This window comes from Saccopteryx bilineata, chromosome 2 (assembly GCF_036850765.1).
Source record: "Saccopteryx bilineata isolate mSacBil1 chromosome 2, mSacBil1_pri_phased_curated, whole genome shotgun sequence".
NCBI lineage: Eukaryota > Metazoa > Chordata > Mammalia > Chiroptera > Emballonuridae > Saccopteryx > Saccopteryx bilineata.
The window spans coordinates 173,556,078-173,577,187 of record NC_089491.1 but is presented as its reverse complement, the minus strand read 5'-3'; the positions used below and the strand labels follow the sequence as shown (position 1 = coordinate 173,577,187).

Here is a 21,110-nt window from a genome sequence, read left to right as displayed (position 1 = left end):
TACAGAAAAAAAAACAAAACAAAAAAGTGAGACACAGCAGGTGGGTCTACTGATGGCTCACTGAAAAGTAAAAGAGAAGTGGGCCTTGGAAACAGGTTCAGAGGATTAGACTAGGACAGACTGCTGCTGCCCTCTGCTTCCCTGGTTATAAGTCTCATGGGAACCCTTAGAGTTTAGAAGAGAAAAGTAAAGATGCACACCTGAGAAGGAAGAAAGGCGTGGGCATGCACACGAGAGAGCCTGCTCTGACAGGTAAGACTTTTTAAAAGATATAACAGTATCATTACTACAGCTAACTGAATTAACAATAATTTTCTAATATCAGCTAATATATCTTCTATGTTCAAATTTCCAATTGCCTTAAATATGTCTATTTACAGATACTTCATTTGAATGAGGACCTAATCAAGGTCCACACGTTACATTTGATTGACTTGTCCCTTACCTTTCTTTTCCCTTCTCTCTTAAACCCACACTAATGAGGCTTCTGCCCCCAGTGCACCCAAATTGCACTTTCAGGGTCACCAACTGCTTCAGTGTTGCTAAAGCCAGGGGACAGTTCTCATTCCTCACCCTGCTCCAGTGTTTGACTCTGTGTTACTGAGCTCCTCACTGAAACACTCTTTGCTAGAACACGGAGTGATCCTCAGCTCTCCTCCTCCCTCAGCTTTTATCCCCACCACTTGGCACTGGAGTGCTCCCTCCCTGCTCCTCTTCAGTCTTCTTTACTCATTCTTAGGTGGTGTCATCCAGTCTCCAGGCTTTAAAAGCCATCTCAACTTTCTATCTCCAGTCCCTTCCAAAAGCCTACTGTTTGTCTCCACTTGAATATCTAATTAGGCATCTTCAATTTAACCTGTCTAAAACTCCAGCCCTCATCGTCCCTCCCACACACTTCCCCAGATCCTCCTTCAAATAATTTTGACACAAACTCTAGGACCCACCCTCAACTAGTCTTTCTCTCATTAATCCCCCAGGAAGTACTGTTGCTTCGACTGCCACTTTCATCTCTCACCCAGACTTTGCAACAACCTGTTACCCGATCTCTCTGTTCCTGGCGTTCTTCCACCTTCAGTCTATTCTCAAACCAAACTCAACAGAACAGCTGAAGTTCTCTTTCAATGTTCTCTGCTGAAAACTATCCAACTGTCACCGGTTTTCTTAAGTAAAAGTCAAACTCTTTACAACAGACTCCAAAGCCCTATCAGTGTTTCTGAACAAGAAACACTATTATTTAGAGCAGGAAAACTCTTCCTTGTCGGTACTGTCCTGTGCACTATAGGATGATCTGACGTGGCGCTTGTCCCCTCAGTGCCAATAGAGCAACACTTTCCTGTCATGTGTCTGGCATTGTTCTGCTGTAGCATCTTTGCCACAAGCATTTTCACTGCATAACTAGCTGGCTGAATGGCAATTTTCCTGTTAAAAAACAAAACAAAACAGAAAATCACAACAAATAAAAGAGGGCCATTAAAAATGAAAAGGACTTTATTGTGAAATACAAAATACTTGAATACATTTAAAATGTGTGTAGATTCGTGGTAACAAAAGTGCACGAGTAACTGATTTTATATTGTGTGTTCCCAGACCTAAGCACTCGTCTTCCTTCTGTGGGAAATGAAGATTCAACTTTGTGCCCTGAAAGAAGCCCCCTGGGTGCCTCTCTTTCTCCTCCCAGTGTCGTGTGTTTTAAAATTAAAACAAAAAACAAACAAACAGCTAACTCTTGGGGTAAAAATCATCATGTGAAAGAAATGCAAACTAATTTAAAACAGCACTATGTAACTATTTTGTCCACCACTTCCTCAGTGGAGAAATGAAACCAACCAGACCAACACCCCAAAAAAACAAAAGCAAAAACTGTCAACCAGTTATTTTATCTTTTTCTTTTTTTAAAAGCAAAATAGCCTTCCAGCCAATTAGTTATGCAGCAAAAGAAAACAGCAGAAATGCTTACAGCAAAGATGTCCTATGGCAAAGATGCTATCATGAATGTGCCTAGAACCTGCTCCTTAACCCTGTCAACTACTGTGACAACTAAAATGTCCCCACACATTTCCAAACACTGCCTGGTGGATTGGGAAATCCCAGCTGAGAATCTCTTACAAGATTTGCTGCACCCCTGCCCTCTCTACATCCTATGGGAGCCTCTGACTTAGCCTCGACTCTCCCGGCACCCTGCACGTCCTCGGCCCTCTTTCTGGACCAACCAGGCAAGCTCTTGCACTAGGCCTGGGTGCTGGCGGTCGCCTCTGCCAGGAATGCTCCTCTCCCTTGCAGGGAATTCCCTTCTCCAGGTCTCTGCTCAGGTATTATATTCAGGGAGGCCTTCCCACAGCACCGTGTTTGAAATCGCAAATCCCTTTATTCCCAGGCCCCCTTCTCTACTTTTCTCCAGAGCTCTTATCCTATCAGATGTATTATACATGTTAATTATTAATCTTGTTTATTTTTTGTCTGTAAGCTTCATGAAGGGAGTTGGGGGTTTTGGTTCTCTGCTATACCCAGTGCCTGGAACAATAACTCGTACACAATAGACAAACAGTAAATATTTGTTAAGTGAAAGAAAAGATGCAGATGCCATGAATATAAAGTTACATAGAGAAGAAAACAAGCACTTTTAACTCACAGGAATAAAGACTTAATTTTTTTCTTAGAAAGGACTAGAGTATGCTCAGCCTGGGGCAGCAAGTGGGGAAAGAGGCTATGAGAATTTATTTCTCAATTCATTTATTTATTTCTCAGATCAGTTCAGGAAGACTTCCTGAAAGAGGTCGGGTTTCAGGACTCACCTTCAGTTCATTATGTACCAGATTATAACATCCTGGCAGCTCCCCCAAACCCAGGGAACAAAAGTGAGCCAAACTAGAAGAGTGCTGAAAAGATTTCTGGCTGGGAAGCACATTCGATGAATCTTATTTCTACCACAATTTACCACTGTCTGTAGGGGACTAAAGTAGCAAGTCAGCAGCAACAGGGCCAAATTCAAAAGGAGCCCCCCAATAATGTCTGCCACTCCCAGCCCTGGAACCTCAGATGATCAGACAGAAGGAGGCTACCCAGAGTTTGCCTTCCAAACTCTCAGCAGACAAAAAGAACCTAGTTCATAGCTGTACCATTAATGAAAAACTTTGCAGCTATGAAAAAGAATGAGGCAGTTCTTTTTACACCGAAGATGGAAGGACCACCAAGACAGATTATTAGAAAAAGCAAGTTGCAGAATAGGGTATAGCAGTGGTCCCCAACCCCTGGGCTGTGGACCGGTACCAGTCTGTGGGCCATTTGGTACTGGTCCGCAGAGAAATAAATAACTTACATTATTTCCGTTTTATTTATATTTAAGTCTGAATGATGTTATATTTTTAAAAAACGACCAGATTCCCTCTGTTACATCCGTCTAAGACTCACTCTTGACGCTTGCCTCATAAGTTCAACAATTATATTTAAAAATACCACAGTTTTTATGCCGGTCGCATAATTTTATTTTGTGCATTTATCCATCCCACCCTAAAGGCCGGTCCGTGAAAATATTTTCTGACATTAAACTGGTCTGTGGCCCAAAAAAGGTTGGGGACTACTGGTATATAGAATACCACCGTTTGTGCAAAAGGAAAATCATGAGTATGCCCACACACACGTGAATGTACAAAAAATTCCCTCAAAGAATAGATGAGAAATTGCTAACTCTGGTTGCTGGGGAGGTGGCAGTAGGGGTGAGTGGGTTGGAAACGAGGGGGGAGACACTTTTCATCGTAAACTCTTGCATCTTTTAAATTTTGTTCTATGTTATTACCTACTTGAAGAGAGTGAATTAAATTTTAAAAGGAGCACAACCAGATTGACAAAATAAAAACCAGTAGGTCCAAGTGAACAGTCCTGCATTTTTGGTGTTAAAACGCAAGCTACCTGTATAACTCTAGGTGGCCTGAAGTCAGAGGACAGAGTCCTTCAAGTAGGAAGAGCCCAGGCCTTTAGCTGACCTGTCCCTTCTGTGGCCTGGGGCTGAGAAAGCCAGTGAGTTTACAGATGCTATCTAGAGCCAGGCTGGATTAGAACTTCTATGGTTGAGACAGGGGGTTAAGGGGTGGTCTCACCATCACTTCTGGACCAAAGAGTTCTCCCTGGCTCCTGTTCTAGGAGAACAGTGATGAGGACAGGCCCAGCAACCCACAAAGCCAGGGACAGCAAGAAGTGATAGGATTAGGTGTGTTGCCCTGAAAGAAAAGAAGTCTGGGGGTGGGAGATAGTAAACAGGTACGCCAGGGGAGGAGGTATGACTGTCTTTAAATATTTGAGGGGTTGCCAAAGAGGAAAGAGAAGCCCTGTTCTGAGCCCTCTGGAAGGTACAGAAATTCAAGGAAGTGTGCATTATTTCAAAAGCACTTTCTGGTCCAATTCTTGCCAGGAGGATCCCAAAATAACAGCAACTACTTTGAGTCTTGGCTGTGTGCTAGGCACTTGGCTTATCTGGTGATTTACTGGCACTACCTTGTAATTTTCACAGTAATCCTACCAGGTTACTAATTGTATACCCATTTTACAGATAAGAATACTAAGACTGTCACCGCTCAAAATCACACAGTAAATAGATAATTCAGTCAGGATTCAAACCTGGTTCCACGCTCTGAACTATCATGCTTCATCATGGGTTAGCCCAGAATTCTAAGATTATGTGATCCATGAAATTCAAATATAAATAATAGAGAGGCTAAGATAGAGCTAGGTTTTTCTTGCCAAGATGTCCCGGGAACAAGGAAGGCTTTGGGGACGAGGATGCTGAATAGAAATTGGACCTCGGTGACACCATCCTGATCCCTGACCCTCTTAGCCGTCCCCACCTCCCCCCTGCTTCTTCAAAGGGAATCCACTCACAGCAGCCGAGGCTGGGCCCTACGGAGGCCGGGAAAACGAGTGCACATCAGCCCCAAGAGCCCGACCCGTCGGGGAGCAGCCTGGGCAGAATGTGAGCGGGTGGTGGTCTGGAGCACCGGCGGCGGCGGCAGGAGCAGCAGGGCCGCGCGGTGATGCAGCTCGGCAGCCCCCTCCACTCCCCTCCCTTTATTCCAGAGCAAGTGCGGGAGGCGGGGCGGCGCGGCGCGCGCGGGGGGTGTGCCCCCAGACGCCGTGGGCCGGCGGGCCGCGTGCGCGCCAGGCTGAGTCGGCTAAGGCACTGGGGTGGGAGGAGATCGAGGGAAACAGCCAGGCTCGGGAGAGGGGCGGGGCGCTGGGGGCCGGGAACACCGGAGCTCCTGGCGTCGTTAGCTCAGGACCCAGTACTTACTCCCCGGGCGCGGGTGCGAGCGCGCGGCTCCCCCGCCCTGGAGGTCGCTCAGCGCATCACAGCCGAGGGCCGGGAGGTTCCGTGTGGCGTGCCAGCCGCTCCCCAGCTCGCCCACACAGCTGCAAGCCTGACTCCGCGTTCCCTTACCCCCTTGAAGCCCCGGATGCGCGGCGGGAGGAGGAAGGAATTCCCCCAGGCTTTCGGAGCAAGCTTGGGGGCCGAGAGCAGGAGAAGGGACCCCAAGTGGGAGAAGGCTGGATCCTGAGCCCTGCCTTGCAGCTGCTCCCGGATTTGCAGCAATGTCCAATGGAAGTTCCTGGGGTATTTAGAGCTGGAAGCCTCTGCAGAATTAACCACATCCTTCCAGTACCTGCAGTGCCGCTCTCCATCGGGCCCACAGATGTCTCTCTTTTTCTTTTTTTCTTGAAAGGGAAAGTGAATTCAGTCTCCCTCGGTCCGCATCCTGAGCTATCTTCCTAGACTCATCATCTGGAAGTCACTTTTCACATCTAAACTAGGTCCTTTGTGCTGCAACAACCTCTTAATAGCTCTGCTTTGCCACAGACTAGGTGATCTGAGTGGGGAGACGGGCAAAAAGTAATAGTTCCCATTGGCCTAAAGAAGGGGCGAGGTTTGCTTCAAGCTTGCAGTGGGGTCTGTGAAGGTAGGCACAGGGGTCAGGAGTCCTGCTTCTTTGTGAAGACCAGCTGCTTAGAACAAAAGTATCCCCCTTACCTTTGGAATTCCCCTTGGCCTTCCCTAATGGGCTCTTATGAGTTAAGTAGCTCCAAAAAAACGTCAGAGATGCAAATGAGCCAGTTTGGAAGCATTCTGGGCATCTGTTTGTAAAGACCAGGCTGGGCACAGGAATTACTGAAATGAGACACAAGCAAGAGATTCCCAACTGCTTTGTAGAGTTTTTGCTGTTGCTGTTTTTAAATATTTATGTGTTGAGTTGATCTACTGAATGAAAATTATGGTCAATTCGAATCATTTATCAAGAAATTATGTTATTGCCTGACCAGGCGGTGGCGCAGTGGATAGAGCGTCGGACTGGGATGCAGAGGACCTAGGTTCGAGACCCCTGAGGTCGCCAGCTTGAGCACGGGCTCATCTGGTTTGAGCAAAAAAAATAAATAAATAAATAAATAAATAAATAAAAAGCTCACCAGCTTGGACCCAAGTCTACTCGGTCTGCTGTAGCCCCACGGTCAAGGCACATATGAGAAAGCAATCAAATGAACAACTAAGGTGTTGCAATGAAAAATTGATGATTGATGCTTCTCATCTCTCTCCGTTCCTGTCTGTCCCTATCTATCCCTCTCTCTGTCTCTGTAAAAAAAAAAAAGAAATTATGTTATTAACCCTGGCCAGGTAGCTCAGTTGGTAAGAGTTTTGTCCCAATACGTATGTCAAGATTGAGGGTTCAATACCTGGCCAGGGCACATACAAGAATCAACCAGTGAAACAGCAAGGCAATGTTTCTCCCCCCCCCCCTTCTCTCTCCTTCAAATCATTTAAAAGAAAAATCATGGAATTACATTGCTTTTATGCCTGGGATGTGTGGTACATTCCTCATTGGCGGCAGAGCAATAGCTGGTTTGACCTAAGTATCCAGAGCCCTGTGAGATCGTGTGGCACAAGGCAGTGGCCACAGCGAGGCCAAGTCAGGTGCAGGGAAACACCACACTGTAGCTTTCCCTGCATATTGTGCATCTTCCTGCTGCCCAGTACCTGAGCTTCCAAACCTAATAGCTCAAGACCCACCCACTAGGCAGCCTTCTTCCCAGGAGCTCACAGCCTCCAGAGACCTGGTCTCCTTCTTCCCTGAGACAGAGTAAGGGATAGAAAGCCTAGAGCCAGATACTGTAGACTCGCCTCATTTTACAAAGGGAAAGGAAGATTCAGGAGGCACTGGCCAGCCAAGAGAGATGAAACAAGTCATGCAGAGAAAGAAGAAGGAACCCCAAGTCCTGACAGGGTGACAGGCCAGGTTGTCATGGGGAGACAGGAAGAAGACCTATGTAGAGCTTGGCTGTGAGGCCCACATATCTTCTCTGTGGCATGGGTAACATCCGTCTCCCCTAGCCCTAGTCAGTAACACTCACCCATGTGCAGCTAGACCCACTTGGTCCCCCATACGCATTCATACCATACACATGCCCACTCACCTCTTGTCAGTGTACTAACATTTCCCTGAACAGAGCTGATACTGCCTGATGGAGAAATAGGAAGAAAAGGCCTAGAGTCTGACTGTTGGTTTCTGTTGCATCTTCAGGCCAGATGGTGACCCGGGAATCCAGCTCTTTCTACCTGGAGACATGGCCACAATTTAGGCTTCCTTTCCCTTCCATCCTCATAAACCTGTTACTCATTTCTAGTTCAACCTGCTGACAAGGTCATGTATGTGTATATTTGTATGTGTGTCACCAAGGTGAAACACTTAAAAGTGCTTTTTCATGCTTAATAACGCAGTTTCCCAGGCTGAGGACTGGACTGATCAGAGGCGGACACACAGAGGGAGAAGAGGACTCACCATGCTTATGAATAGAATTAGGGTAGAATCTATTAACTGGGAGGAGCACCCATGACTCCTCACTCCCCAACCAGTCTTAAGAGCTGAACCTCAGATCCAGCTTTTCATGCACACTCAGCTGCAGAAACTACTGTTGGGCCTATGCGCAATGTCTGTGCTCAGTGGGGCCTCCCTCCAGCTGAGATCTCCTTCAGTCCTGACAACATACCCAGCTCTCCTCCCACTCAGCTGTCTATGAGCTTGCCTGGGCCCTACACACTAAGAGTTTATTCATTCAAGCAGGGTTTATCAAATACCTCCTAGATGTTGACTTAGCCTCTCATCCCACATTCTCTGCAGGACCACGCAACACCAACTTCTACTGCCTGCTAGCCCTTCCTGGGTCATCCTACCCCATAGCAAACCCCAATAGAGTTGTATGAAATTTTTCCATACAAAGATTTAAGATCTAGCCCTGGCCGGTTGGCTCAGCGGTAGAGCGTCGGCCTAGCGTGTGGAGGACCCGGGTTCGATTCCCGGCCAGGGCACATAGGAGAAGCGCCCATTTGCTTCTCCACCCCTCCGCTGCGCCTTCCTCTCTGTCTCTCTCTTCCCCTCCCGCAGCCAGGGCTCCATTGGAGCAAAGATGGCCCGGGCGCTGGGGATGGCTCTGTGGCCTCTGCCCCAGGCGCTAGAGTGGCTCTGGTCGCAACATGGCGACACCCAGGAGGGTCGCAACATGGCGATGCCCAGGATGGGCAGAGCATCGCCCCCTGGTGGACAGAGCGTCGCCCCTGGTGGGCGTGCCGGGTGGATCCCGGTCGGGCGCATGTGGGAGTCTGTCTGACTGTCTCTTCCTGTTTCTAGCTTCAGAAAAATGCAAAAAAAAAAAAAAAAAAAAAAAAGATTTAAGATCTAGAATGAACCAAAAGAATTAACCAAGCACCAAGATGCTCCTTAAATTCCTGCCTTATGACTTACACATAAAGTTCTTTGGAACAGTATCCCTTCTACAAACCAGAAAATTACTTTTCCAAGACAAGCCAATTAGGGAGTGCTGTATGTCCCTCCTCTTTGCTTGCTTGGTCCAAACAAGCCAGTTCCAGTCCCCTGCAAAATACAGCAGAGATAGGCCCTGGCCGGTTGGCTCAGCGGTAGAGCGTCGGCCTGGCGTGTGGGGACCCGGGTTCGATTCCCGGCCAGGGCACATAGGAGAAGCGCCCATTTGCTTCTCCACCCCCCTCCTTCCTCTCTGTCTCTCTCTTCCCCTCCCGCAGCCAAGGCTCCATTGGACCAAAGATGGCCCGGGCGCTGGGGACGGCTCCTTGGCCTCTGCCCCAGGCGCTAGAGTGACACCCCGAGGGGCAGAGCATCGCCCCCTGGTGGGCAGAGCATCACCTCTGGTGGGCGTGCCGGGTGGATCCCGGTCGGGCGCATGCGGGAGTCTGTCTGTCTCTCCCCGTTTCCAGCTTCAGAGAAATACAAAAAAATAAAAATAAAATACAGCAGAGATAAATATCATTTAGGTTCTGGACAGTTGCCTTCTGAGCCTCTTGTCCTGGCCCTTAGTCAACCAATGTCACCATGGCAACCTCCTTCCTTATCAGACATGCTGTCAGTTATGGCTCAAATAAACTGTCATGCTGAAGTGTAAAAGGCTGATATAACTAAATGCGTTGTTTTTCTCCTGTCCTGGGATAATTTACATTTTAACAAGGGTATAACCTTGAATACCCAAAGGAATCCCTAATTGTGGAATATCTATCATAGGCAAGATACTCTAGAAAGCAGAGAGATCTCCCTGGGTCCCATAAACCCCTGTAACTAGCTTTAAGTTTGGCCCTACACACCCTTGGAGCACTTCTGCCCAGATCATTTGGTACATCACTGTATATTAAGAGCACTGTTGAATAGTTCTGCTGCTAACTAGTTTGGAAGCACCAGTCAGTTTCGTCTCGGGCCATAGTTTTTCATTTGGCAAATATGAAGTTTAGACCAAATGGCTTTTCATATGGCCTCTCCAACTTTGAGATTCACCTGACTCCAAGAGGGAATAGGGGACCCTGACCCTATTCCATTTCTTAAAGCCTTTCAGCCCTTGCAGCTGTGACCTAGAGGAAATGGTCTGATACCAGCACAAAAAGTGGGCAGAAACTTGGACAAGCCTGCATGTCCTCTGTCCACTGGAGCTTGCTCACCTGCTGAACACAAGAGGTACCACTCAGTGCATACACCAGTCTTGCAGTGTTACATAACCTTCCCAGATGGGATATTCCAAACAAAGAGCAACAGCAAAAGAGCTCCCCCTTGCAGTGCCCCAACATGCACACACTGCAGTCTTTGCTTATGGTGGCCTTGGAGCCACCACTCTGGGAGAGAGTTTTAGAAGCCCACCATCTTTTCTTTTCCAGTTGTTTTATTTTTCCTAGAAGGTATTTCATCTAAGAAAGTCCTTATGAGAAGAAACTCTCTTATGCTCTAAGCTTGACCAGATGAAGCAAAGTCCTCCGCTGATCTCCACTTCTCCCGACCACCACCAAAACCCACAACAACACACCAGGCCTCTCTTTCTCTTGATTCCTCCCTGCATTTTTTTCCAGCTTTCTGACCTCAGCATTCTGCAAAGAGCCAATCTATCCTTCCATCCCCAGGATGGAAGAATTTGAAGTGCATTTAGCTTTCATTTATTTCAAGTAGGAGGCATTCTTCTGGTTCAGACTCCCACCCTCCCCTTTTGTCCTTGATAAGTCCATATACGAGATGAGACTGTAGTTTCCTCATTTAGAAAATGGGAAGATTATTCTTATCACCATGGGGTATTGGATAATAACTCTAATCCTTTCGATGGCCTTAAGAAAAGTACAAATAATCTCAAAATGCAACAGATGAGATTTAAGTTGGGTTTTAATAACATTTCCCAGCTCTTAAGTTGTGAGCCTTCATCAGAGATCAGTAAAGGATGATGGATTTGGCCTGCCTGGCTGCATTCATTTCAGGGTAAGCTCCACATGCATATATTTGGAATAGCTTGGGTGCACAGTGCCCAGAGGCAGAAGGGCAGATGATGAAAGGGCAGATGTAAATAGCTGGCCTTGGCTAAGGGAGAGAATCCTGAACCTGGATTGCTGTCTCTTGCTATGGTCAGACTATGGATGAGCCCTGGGTACTGGGTTTTCCATCTGTAGAAATACTACAGTGTATTGAACACTCACTATGTGCCCGTAACAGTACTAAGCAAATGATACCATTTAACTTTTAGACTTGATATCAACCCATCAAAGTACATATTACTTCTCATTTTATAAATGAAAAAGCACAGGCTCAAAGAGGGTAAATAGCCTGACCAGGTGGTGGCACAGTGGCTAGAGCGTCGGACTGGGATGTGGAAGGACTCAGGTTCGAGACCCGGAGGTTGCCAGCTTGAGCGCGGGCTCATCTGGCTTGAGCAAAAAGCTCACCAGCTTGGACCCAAGATTGCTGGCTCCAGCAAGGGGTTACTCGGTCTGCTGAAGGCCCGTGGTCAAGGCACATATGAGAAAGCAATCAATGAACAACTAAGAAGTCGCAACGCGCAACGAAAAACTAATGATTGATGCTTCTCATCTCTCTCCATTCCTGTCTGTCCCTGTCTATCTCTGCCTCTGCAAAAAAATAAATAAATAAAAGAGAGAAGGTAAATAATGATATAAGGGTTCACGCTGGTGGTAGGAGACAGAATTCATACTTAGCTATGCCTAACTCCAAAGCCCATGTTCTTAGCCACCTAGATCTTGAAACTTCTGTGATTCTGTGGTTTCTTTAAGTCCCTTTCAGCCTGAAAATTCTAATGTCGCCCTTACTCTACTCCTGATCCTTTTTTGTTTGTTAATTCCCTCATGTTGTGAAATGGAAATGACTACCCTCTTCCTCTATTGAAACAAGAAACCCTTTGCAGCCTGTGTGTGAACCTGCAGAAGAGGAAGGAGCTGCAGTGGCCAAAGCCTCAGAAATCCTGCCAAGTAGCCTCGTATTTGGGGATCTGCCAGGTGCAATGAGAGTCCCCAGAACCTTTAACTAAGATACCTCTTACTAAGCTGCTGCTGCCCTGTGTTCAGGGTCACTGAGAGTATGTTTTGGCCCCAATGAAAAAATGTTTAGGCTCCCCAACAGAGTCAATCAGTCTAAAACTCTTTACATGGGATTTAAATTCAGGATATGGGTCTCGTTCCAGACCACAGGTGAAGCTATTTGTCCCAGCTATCCCTTTCCTTTTTCATATCACCTTCGCTTTTGTTGGCTCTCCATCCAGACCTGACCCTATGTGCCTCTTTTCATGAGTGACCTCTGAAACTCAGGCTGCACAAATATTTGCTGAATCAGCAGGACCAACTTCCATTCCTCTTGCTTGGTTTTAGGCCAATGGGAAAATGTTTCAGGATGCCTTTGCGAGGCCCTACACTATTGACTGTGAGTCTGGGAGGGGCTCAGAAGTAAGGAAGGAAAGAGCAGAGGTGGAGCAAGGCAAAGGGGGCTAGTGGGGCGGAGGAAGGCCATTGGCACTTCCCAGAAGCCAGGGACAAATTGTTTCTCTTAAATTGTATTCCCTTTCAAAGGGAGGAAAGAGCTGCAGTCTGGGCCCTTGGGTAGGAGGGGGACAGCAAATCTTTACAAGCATCTACTCTGTCTTAGCTTTCTGGTGATCAAAGAAGACACACACTCCCTCCTCACAGTGAACCTTCATTTTGGCCCCATTTTCCAGCTTCCCAGCTAGAAGTCCTCTCCTTGCTGTGGATATAGGAAGAGAAGGAAGAGAGGCAGCTTTGCCATAATGTTGTTTCCTTAGTAACCAGGCCTACTAGGTGTGAGATAGACAAAGACCTTGAGTACTAGGGTTCATCTTACCCTCCTGTTAATAGGGTTTTGCCTAGTGGGAGAGCATCAGGGCAGTGATAGGCTGTACCGCAGAGGATAGGATGATATACAGATGCAATATAGGTGTCTCTGTGCATTGAATCTTTTGAGCTCTGTCCTCTGTCTAGCTATACTTGACTTTTCCTGTTCCTGACATAACCCCTTGTCTCCAACCAAGAAAACCTTTCTGGGGTTGGAATGTGATTTCATGCTCACCCCTTTCACCATTATGTTCTGATAGAGGGTAGCCCTACGTTGCTGCAGTCTGCTTACACTCATTTAGATGTTTACAGATATATGTCTCCTGTATATTGAATCAAGACCATTTCCTTATTTCCTCTTTCCACAGTGCAGACTGAAGGGGTTTGAGTGGATTGGATACTTGGCACCATAGAGTTCACTGACTGACTAGAATATCTTGGGGATACATTGTCCAGAGGTAGAAGGGTAGATGATGAAAGGACAGATGTAGATAGATTCATACTCCTCATACTCTTTTAATAGTTCCCAGGATGAGTCAATCATGAGTTGCACCTTCAAGCAGAGATACCTACTCCAACCAGCACCTTAGGGAATAAGGTCAAGAGCATATCCAATGAGCTTCTGCTCATTCTCTAGCCTCCAGTCAGTATGAGACCCCAGAACTCAAAAGATGACCCAAGAGTTATTTTATGCTGAAAAGATGGGAGCAGTGAGGAGGAAGAAGTGTACAAAAGGAAGACAAGAGAGAAAGGAAGAGAAAAGAGGACAGCAGCTACTGAGCCATTCAGACTTCATTGCCACTGGAGGTGGAGAGTTTTGGGAAGGAGCTAAATTTGAATTATAATGGAAGGAGTTTATCCAGCTTCCAATAATCTTCTGCCCATAGGCCTGGGGACATGGGCAAATCCTGGGATGCAGGGGCTCTAAATGCATCACTGGATAGCTGGACAAACTTGTGCTCAAACAGAGAATCTGTGGTCACACTGAAGCCAATAGCTTCAGGTAGGGCCATGTGCTTCTTTGGCAAGGAGGAGACTTCGCCAGATTAGGCCAGATCAGGAAGGGAATAATCAATTCCGTAGAAGCAGTGAGCCTTGATTGAAAAAATAAAGAGGAGGAAGCTATGATTGCTGCTTTCATTAAGAGGCAAAAGCAGTGGGGGCTGGAGCTTAGCAAGAGCGAGGAAGCATGCGGAAAGAGAATTTTAACCCATTGAGTCTCTTTTACCATGATATCTCTGCACTCACTCATCCCCATGTGGTTGCTTCCTTGGCCTGACCTCCAAGGTTACCACCTTTCTATCTCCCTCAACAGAAAGAGGGAGAGAGGCCAAGCTGCATATTAATGTAGATCTGATAACAATGAAACAATCCATTACTTCCAAGTCCCAGGTTTCGTAGGGCTCCTGCCTCTCCTGAATTTGGGCATGAAGAGGAGTTCTGGGGATAAGAGACAAACTATGTGGTAAGAAAATACATCTAACACAATGCCTGGCTCCTGGTAACCTTCACCCACCCCTCAGCAACCTCACCAGGGCCACGTTCTCACTATAATGAGGCTAGAGAAGAAAAAATGAGAAAATATTTCAGCAAAATTATAATCCAGCCACCCCCTCTGCCATCTCTTCCACTCCAGCACCCACAGTAGAGAACTGATTCAGCAGGGAGTTCCCCAGGAGAAACACCAGGGAAAGAACTGCTGGCTCTGCTCTTTGCCTCATTTCACCCTATTCATGAGGATCTTTCCCTACTTGCTGGCAGCATCTAGCCCTGCATCATTGAGAGGTATGGGAAGAAAAGAACAGACATACGAAATGGGGATCAGGGGTAGAGAGCAGTTTGAGGCCAAACATGTAGTCAGCAAAGACAATTCCTTCCTGTGGTTCTGTGGGGGGAAAACTGGGTTGAAGTTAGGCAGAACAGAGAAGAAATGGATGATCCAAAGGCATTCAGCAAGTCAACATGCCCATGATTTCATATTTAAGGGGAGAGAAAGCTGTAGGGAGGAGGTGAGGCATGCATGCATGTCCATACCCAAGATCTCTAGGTCTTTGGGTGTTCAGATTTGGGGTGCAGAAGAAAGCTGGAGGCTCTGGAGAAATGAAGGAGTTAGCTATTAACCTTTTAGTGCCTGGAACAACTTCCTAAGTGGGATATTTCCAACAATTTCCACTCTCCTCCACCATCCTAATTGTTTCTTATTTTTATTCTGCTTTCTTGGGAAGCAGAAGCAGGACAAGGGAGAAGGAAAAATTATGTCTCTTCTCTGGTTTTGGCATGTGAGTTTGGATGGGATCCAGGTGATTCCCAAATCCCCAAATTCTCAGTAAGAGCACCTGGGCAGGAGAGCTTGGGCTTTCTAAGCCACTTTTGGAGCCACAGCAAAGTTATTATCCAAGACAATCTTTTCTCAACCCTTCTTGCACACACTGTTCCCTGAAGGGATGCCAGTAACTAGGATGCAGTGGAAGAGAAGGAGACAATAAAGGACATGAGGAGAAGAATCAGGTGAGGAACCATCATTACTAGGAAGGTGTGGCTGCCCCCCATGGAAAGGGAATGGGATAGTTTTCCCCCTATTTGGAGAAAAAGCCACATAGTAGTATCTTGGGCTTTTTAATAAGCTATGGGCATGAGAGGAAACTGACTTTATGCTTTTTATGCTAGATAAGGAAAGAAGACCATGAAAATGAAAGAAGGGAAACCACTAACGAAGCTGAGGAAGAAAACTGCATCTTTTGGGGGCTTGAATCAAATACTTTAGGTCTGCCAAGTCAGATCATCCTAGATCTTTCCCCCTTATATCCCATGATTTTGGTAAAACTAACCTGAGAGCTAACATGTCTTGACCCAACTTCTCTTACTGTATAGTAGATGTAAGGAGAAAATGAGTTTTTAAGAAATATATCAAATTTTCACAAGTATCCCAGACTTACAGCGCACCAAGACTAAATGAAGATGAGATTCTTGGCTCTCCTTCCAACCACCTCCTTTAGCATCACCATTGTCAGCAGCAGGTGCTGACCAGGTGCTGATTTCCCCCGAGCTGTTCTTTCATGCAGTTCTCCCATGACCTGTCTAATCAGAGAAAGAAAGCTGACATGATCACAGCTTTCCCAATACAGAGGTAAGAATATTCCAGTCCCCTTTCATCTCTTCTTCCTATATCCCTACTTCATGGATGTTGGGTGTAAAGAAAGAGATCAAGATCCTAAAGTCCCTCATGGTAGGGGAGGGGCAGTGGTTAATGAGATTAACCTCTCAGGACTCAACATGAGATTTCAGTTATCACCAAAAAACCAAAGGGAAACAAGGTTGCGAGCACTAACCATAACAGAGAGATCTAAACAAGGATTACATTCAAATATCAACTTCATTTGCCAACTCTCTCATCATTTTTCCTTTCCACGATTGTCAACCACCCTGCGCAGAAATCCTCCTTGAGTCAGAGGGAAAGCTATAACCAGACCAAGTCCTCACACTATAATTCAGTCCTCCATTGACTTGGTGGCTTATTACCTTGCACCCTTTTGGTTCTGTGGAGATTCATAGGAAAGGTACCCACTCAGGTCAGCACAGAGTAAGCTTCCCCAAATGAGCCACTCCTGGCTTTGACTCCCACTGCATCAATTAAAGAGCCAGCTTATTCCTCTGGAAAATGCTTTCTTCAGTCTTTCATTTTCTATCTCTAGCCTGCCCCCTTGACTTTTCACATCATTCCTGCTTTTCAGCCTTATCCTCTGCCTCCTGAATTCCCTCAGACTCCAATTCTACTCTTCCTGGACCCTAGTATTTTTAAAGCTTTTACATGCCTGTTTGCCAAGCCTTTGTCTTTTTCATATCTTATTCTCCATTCAAATATTTTACTACCCAAGCTCTCTTCCAAGATCTCCTAACTTAAATGCATTCTCCAACTGTTCTCTTCTGTTTAATCTTCACCCCAATTTCCTCTCAATCTTGTCCCCATTAAAAACTGCTAGCTTTCAACATCCCCAATCACTTAAAACTAATTTCTTTTCTCCTTTGCCCCCAGTGATGGTCTATAATCTAGATATTATATCTAGACTATATTATATCTAGACTCTAGATATTTCCTTTTGCTTCAACTACCTCCAAAAGCCTCTGAAACACTGATATCATTCTCTCCTTTCCCCCAAATCTCCTTGACACACTTCTACCCCTAAGTACCTTCTCACCCCTTCACTTCATGTTACCCTAGTCCTTCATACTCTTAGGTGCACCTGACTCCCCCCTTGTCTCCTCCTCAAACCCATTTGCTTCATCCTCTCCTACCACAACATTCTGCATCCCCTCTTCCCCACTCACTCTGGTCTCCTGCTCAGGACGCCCTTGCCGAGGGCAGCGGGGGATTTATGCTGAAGGAGGGTTCCAGCGGCAGCGCAACAACTCGAGGAACGCTCCTTCTCCTTGTTGCCGACGGCTCCTGGCGCCACTGGGTGCTGGTGGGGCGACTGGGGTGCGTGAGCCCTACTGCTAGGGCCCGGCGGGGGCTGCGTCAGGAACTGTCCGTGGTGCTGAAGCGGTGTCTGTTCCGACGCGATTTGTGGCGAGGAGGGCAGGAGCTGTCCGTGGTTCTGGCTCTGTTCCTGGGCCACGGCGGTGGCGGCGGTAGCTGGGATAGCTGGCAGAGGGGCTGGCGACTGGGGGACGAGCCCGGGCGGAGGCTGGGCTTGCAGCAGCTGCTGGTGCTCCCACAGGCTGCGGTTCTCGGCGCTTAGCTCGTCCAGCCGCCGCTCCAGCTCGTCAATACGCTGGCGCTGAGTGTGGATGAGGCTCTGCTGGTTCTGCACTATGGCCGTGAGCTCCTTGAGATAGAGCACGGCACGCACTGGATTCTCCAGCAGGCTCTCCATGCCGCCCGCCGCCGCCTGCACTCTGCCTGCGCCTCGGCGGGCGGCAGGGAGCGCGAGGGCGCGCAGGAGCGGAGCAGCCCCGGCGATCCGCTCGCTCCCCTCTCTCGTGTGCCCAGCCTCCCTCCTCGCCGCCGGCACCGCGTCACCGCCACACATTCACCTACGCACCGAGGGGCGGGACCACGACGCCACCACCCAACCACCTCCCACCTCCGGCTTCGTGAGAAGTCTTGGCTTCCTGCAGGGCTGACAAGGTAGGAAGGAGGCGAGTGAGAGAGTGGGTAGGTGAACGGGATAAACGAAAGAGCCAGAAGGAAAAGATACATCTGGAGAGAAAGGGAAAAAGAAAGAGGCAATAAGTAGAGGTACTGGGAAAGTGCAGTGGGGTGGGTAGCAGCTAAGGAAAGAGGGAAAGAAGAGGGAGAGGCTGGAAGAACGAGGAAGCAGAAAAAGGGAAGGTGGCAAAAGGAGAGAGAGATGTATTTAAAAAGAAATTCACGGGTACTCTGAAGAGGTCACGAATCCTTTTCCCTGTGTCCAGCCTTCTCAGAGGCAAGGGATCCATCTTAAGACCTTCTGAGGAGAGGCCACACTTGCCACTTTTGTACTCAACAACCTATTGTGCTGGGGAATTCCCTGGAACACAAGGATCGTAGGGACCATCGAGAACAGCTAGTCCTACTCCTTCGTTCAGCCAAGAGGACACTTAGAATGGCAAGGTGTTTATGGTGCGTTTTCTATGGGAATTGGAGCTCAGGACAGTTTTGACCACTCTAATAGGAACGCAAAGTAAATAAACCAGGTTCTCTGTGTCACGGGTTAATGCTTCCAGAAACTTCTGAGGGATCATATAAATGTTTGAAAAGCATTTATCAAGTGCATACTACTACTCAAAATTGAGCTAGCTAGGTGATGGTAAAATAAGGAGGACTAAGATGGAATCTTTGGCTTCTTGAAGCTTATGGTTAAGTAGGTGAAACAGGTAATAAACATTTCACTTTAATATACGATGGTGGTTGTAAGTGATAGATAGGGATATGTCCAGAGTGCTACAGGAGCCCAACAGCTTGCGGATCTAGGGAAGGCTTATTGGAGGAAATAACACTTGAAGTGGTATTTTCCAGAAACGGGAAACAATATAAGCAAAAGCTCAGAGGTATGAATCAACATCATTCATTAATTTCTACCAAAAAAATGTACCTAAAATACCCACTAAGTTCTAAGTAATGTACTGGGGAGTATGCAGGCTACACATAGCATAGGTAATGAGTTATAGTTTCTATAATCAACAAGATTACCATCTGGTAGATATAACATGCACATAGTGACTAGAATGCAAATCAGAATTTCTGTAATCGTACTATTACTGATCAATATCACCCCACTACATTTAATTTCTAAATTAAAAAATTAAAAATAAATTCTGTAAGAGCTCTTCAGGCCAGGTGCCAGAAGAGTTCTAGAGAAGAAGACCTTGACTATGGGGATCTGATAAGGAGGAGGTGTTATTCAAACTGGGCCATGAAGGATGAGGATTTCAATAGGTAGACTGAACAGGGGCCAGAAGATATGTCAGACAGCAGGAAAAGACTAAGGAATGGAAGTAGAGCACCTTGGTTTAATTTGGCAGGGAAATGACCGATTCTTCTGGGCTAAGAGTGCTCTTAGCATATCTATTGTAGTACTGTGCTGTTCTCCACACAGGTGGTCCATCAGGCTCCCTGGCTCCCTGCTGTTCCCCAGGGCAGGCAAACCCTTAAATAACGTGGCCAGTGACCTGGGCCAGCCAAGACCATCTGGTGCCAAAACTTAAATGACCTTACAGGAAGAGATCTGTTTTCTAAAATGTATTGGTTTCTCTTTACCTGTTATGTGTTTCTATTTTTATTTTCTCCCATTTATTTTCCAGGCAAACTTCCTTTTGTAAGAATGAAGGAAGGAAGCTCATCCACAGCTGAGCCAACAGTTGGAAGAACAGAGCACCTGGGAGGATACTTTGGTAGTATGGTAGGAAGTTAGACAGATCTGAGCAGAGCAATGACTATAGGCCAAGCCCAGGAAAGCCCCAGGTGCCTAGCAGTGGACAAAACTGGGAAAACAAATACCTTGCCCCCTAGGGTGACATTTCCTCCTTAGCTGGTCATGCAGTACAGATTCCCTGGTTATCCTTTTTGCCTATTCCAAAGCTAAAAACACATTCTCTTATGTTTACTTCTATAAGTATTATCGTTTTTGCTTTTATGTTTAGGTCTGTGATCCATTTTTAGGGTAATTTTTGTGTTTGGTATAAAAAGTCAAAGTTCATTTCTTCCCTAAATGTTTGACAGAATTAATCATTAAAGCCATATCAACCTGGAGTGAGCCTCCTTCCTTCCTTCTTTCCTTCCTTCCTTCCTTCCTTCCTTCCTTCCTTCCTTCCTTCCTTCCTTCCTTCCTTCTGTGAGAGAGAGAGAGAGAGAGAGAGAGGAAGGGAGAGACAGAAACATCAAGCTGCTCTTGTATGTGCCCTGACCAGGGAATCAAACCAGCAACCTCCATGCTCCAGGATGATGTTCTCACCAACTGAGCTATCTGGCCAGGCCTTAATTTTATTTTAATTTATTTATTGATATTTTTAGAGAGACATAAAAAGGAAAGGAGAGGGAGGGGAGCAGGAAGGGAAGCATCCATCTGTTGTTCCGCTCAGTTATGCATTCATGGTTGCTTCCCGTTGGTGCCCCGACTGGGGCTGGAACCTGCAATCTTGTTGTTTCAGAACAACGCTCAACCGACTGAGCTACCTGGCCAAGGCCAGGAAGGTTTCTTTCTTTCTTTCTTCCTTCCTTCCTTTCTTCCTCCCTTCCTTCCTTCCTTCCTTCCTTCCTTCCTTCCTTCCTTCCTTCCTTCCTTCCTTCCTTCCTTTCTCTCTCTCTCTCTCTCTTTCTTTCTCTCTTTCTTTCTTTTCTTTTTTTTTTTTTTACAGAGACAGAGAGAGGGGGGTAGATAGGTACAGACAGAGACAGTCAGGAACGGAGAGAGATGAGAAGCATCAATCATCAGTTTTTCGTTGAGACACCTTAGTTGTTCATTGATTGATTTTTCATATGTGCTTTGACCGCGGGCCTTCAGCAGACCAAGTAACCCCTTGCTCCAGCCAGCGACCTTGGGTCCAAGCTGGTGAGCTTTGCTCAAACCAGATGAGTCTACGCTCAAGCTGGCGACCTCGGGGTCTCAAACCTGGGTCCTCTGCATCCCAGTCCGATGCTCTACCCACTGTGCCACCGCCTGGTCAGGCAGGAAGGTTTCTTATGGGAAGAAATTTTACTACAAATTCAAGTTGTTTAACAGATATGGGGTTATTCAAATATTCTGTTTCTCTGTGTATTCATCTTTGTCACTAGCATCACTGGTAGGCAGAACTATCTCCCAAAATATGTATGTCTTAATTTCCAAAACCTGTGAATATATTACTTCACAAGGAAAAATTGACTTTAAATGTGTGATTAAGTTAAGAATCTCAAAATGGGAAGATTACCTTGGGTTATCTGAATGGATCTAGTGGAATCACAGGAGTCTATAAGAGTGAGATG

At 46.6% G+C, this 21,110-nt stretch overlaps 1 protein-coding gene across 7 annotated transcripts in view; it reads right to left on the bottom strand.

Annotated features, from left to right (window-relative positions):
- IQSEC3 (IQ motif and Sec7 domain ArfGEF 3) overlaps positions 1-17,609 on the bottom strand; it is a 128,932-nt gene extending 111,323 nt beyond the window's left edge. For 6 of the 7 annotated variants that reach the window (XR_010729181.1, XR_010729180.1, XM_066258633.1 and 3 more), the window contains exon 1: positions 16,994-17,609. Coding sequence is in view for 5 of the 7 variants with exons in the window: in XM_066258633.1 (XP_066114730.1) it covers positions 16,994-17,541 (548 nt within the window). In the remaining 2 variants the exon portion in view is untranslated. Of the gene's footprint in view, positions 1-4,872; positions 4,998-16,993 lie in introns of those variants that run through there. The other variant, XM_066258637.1, reaches the window with a different exon arrangement.
- Positions 17,610-21,110: the final 3,501 nt, after the last annotated feature.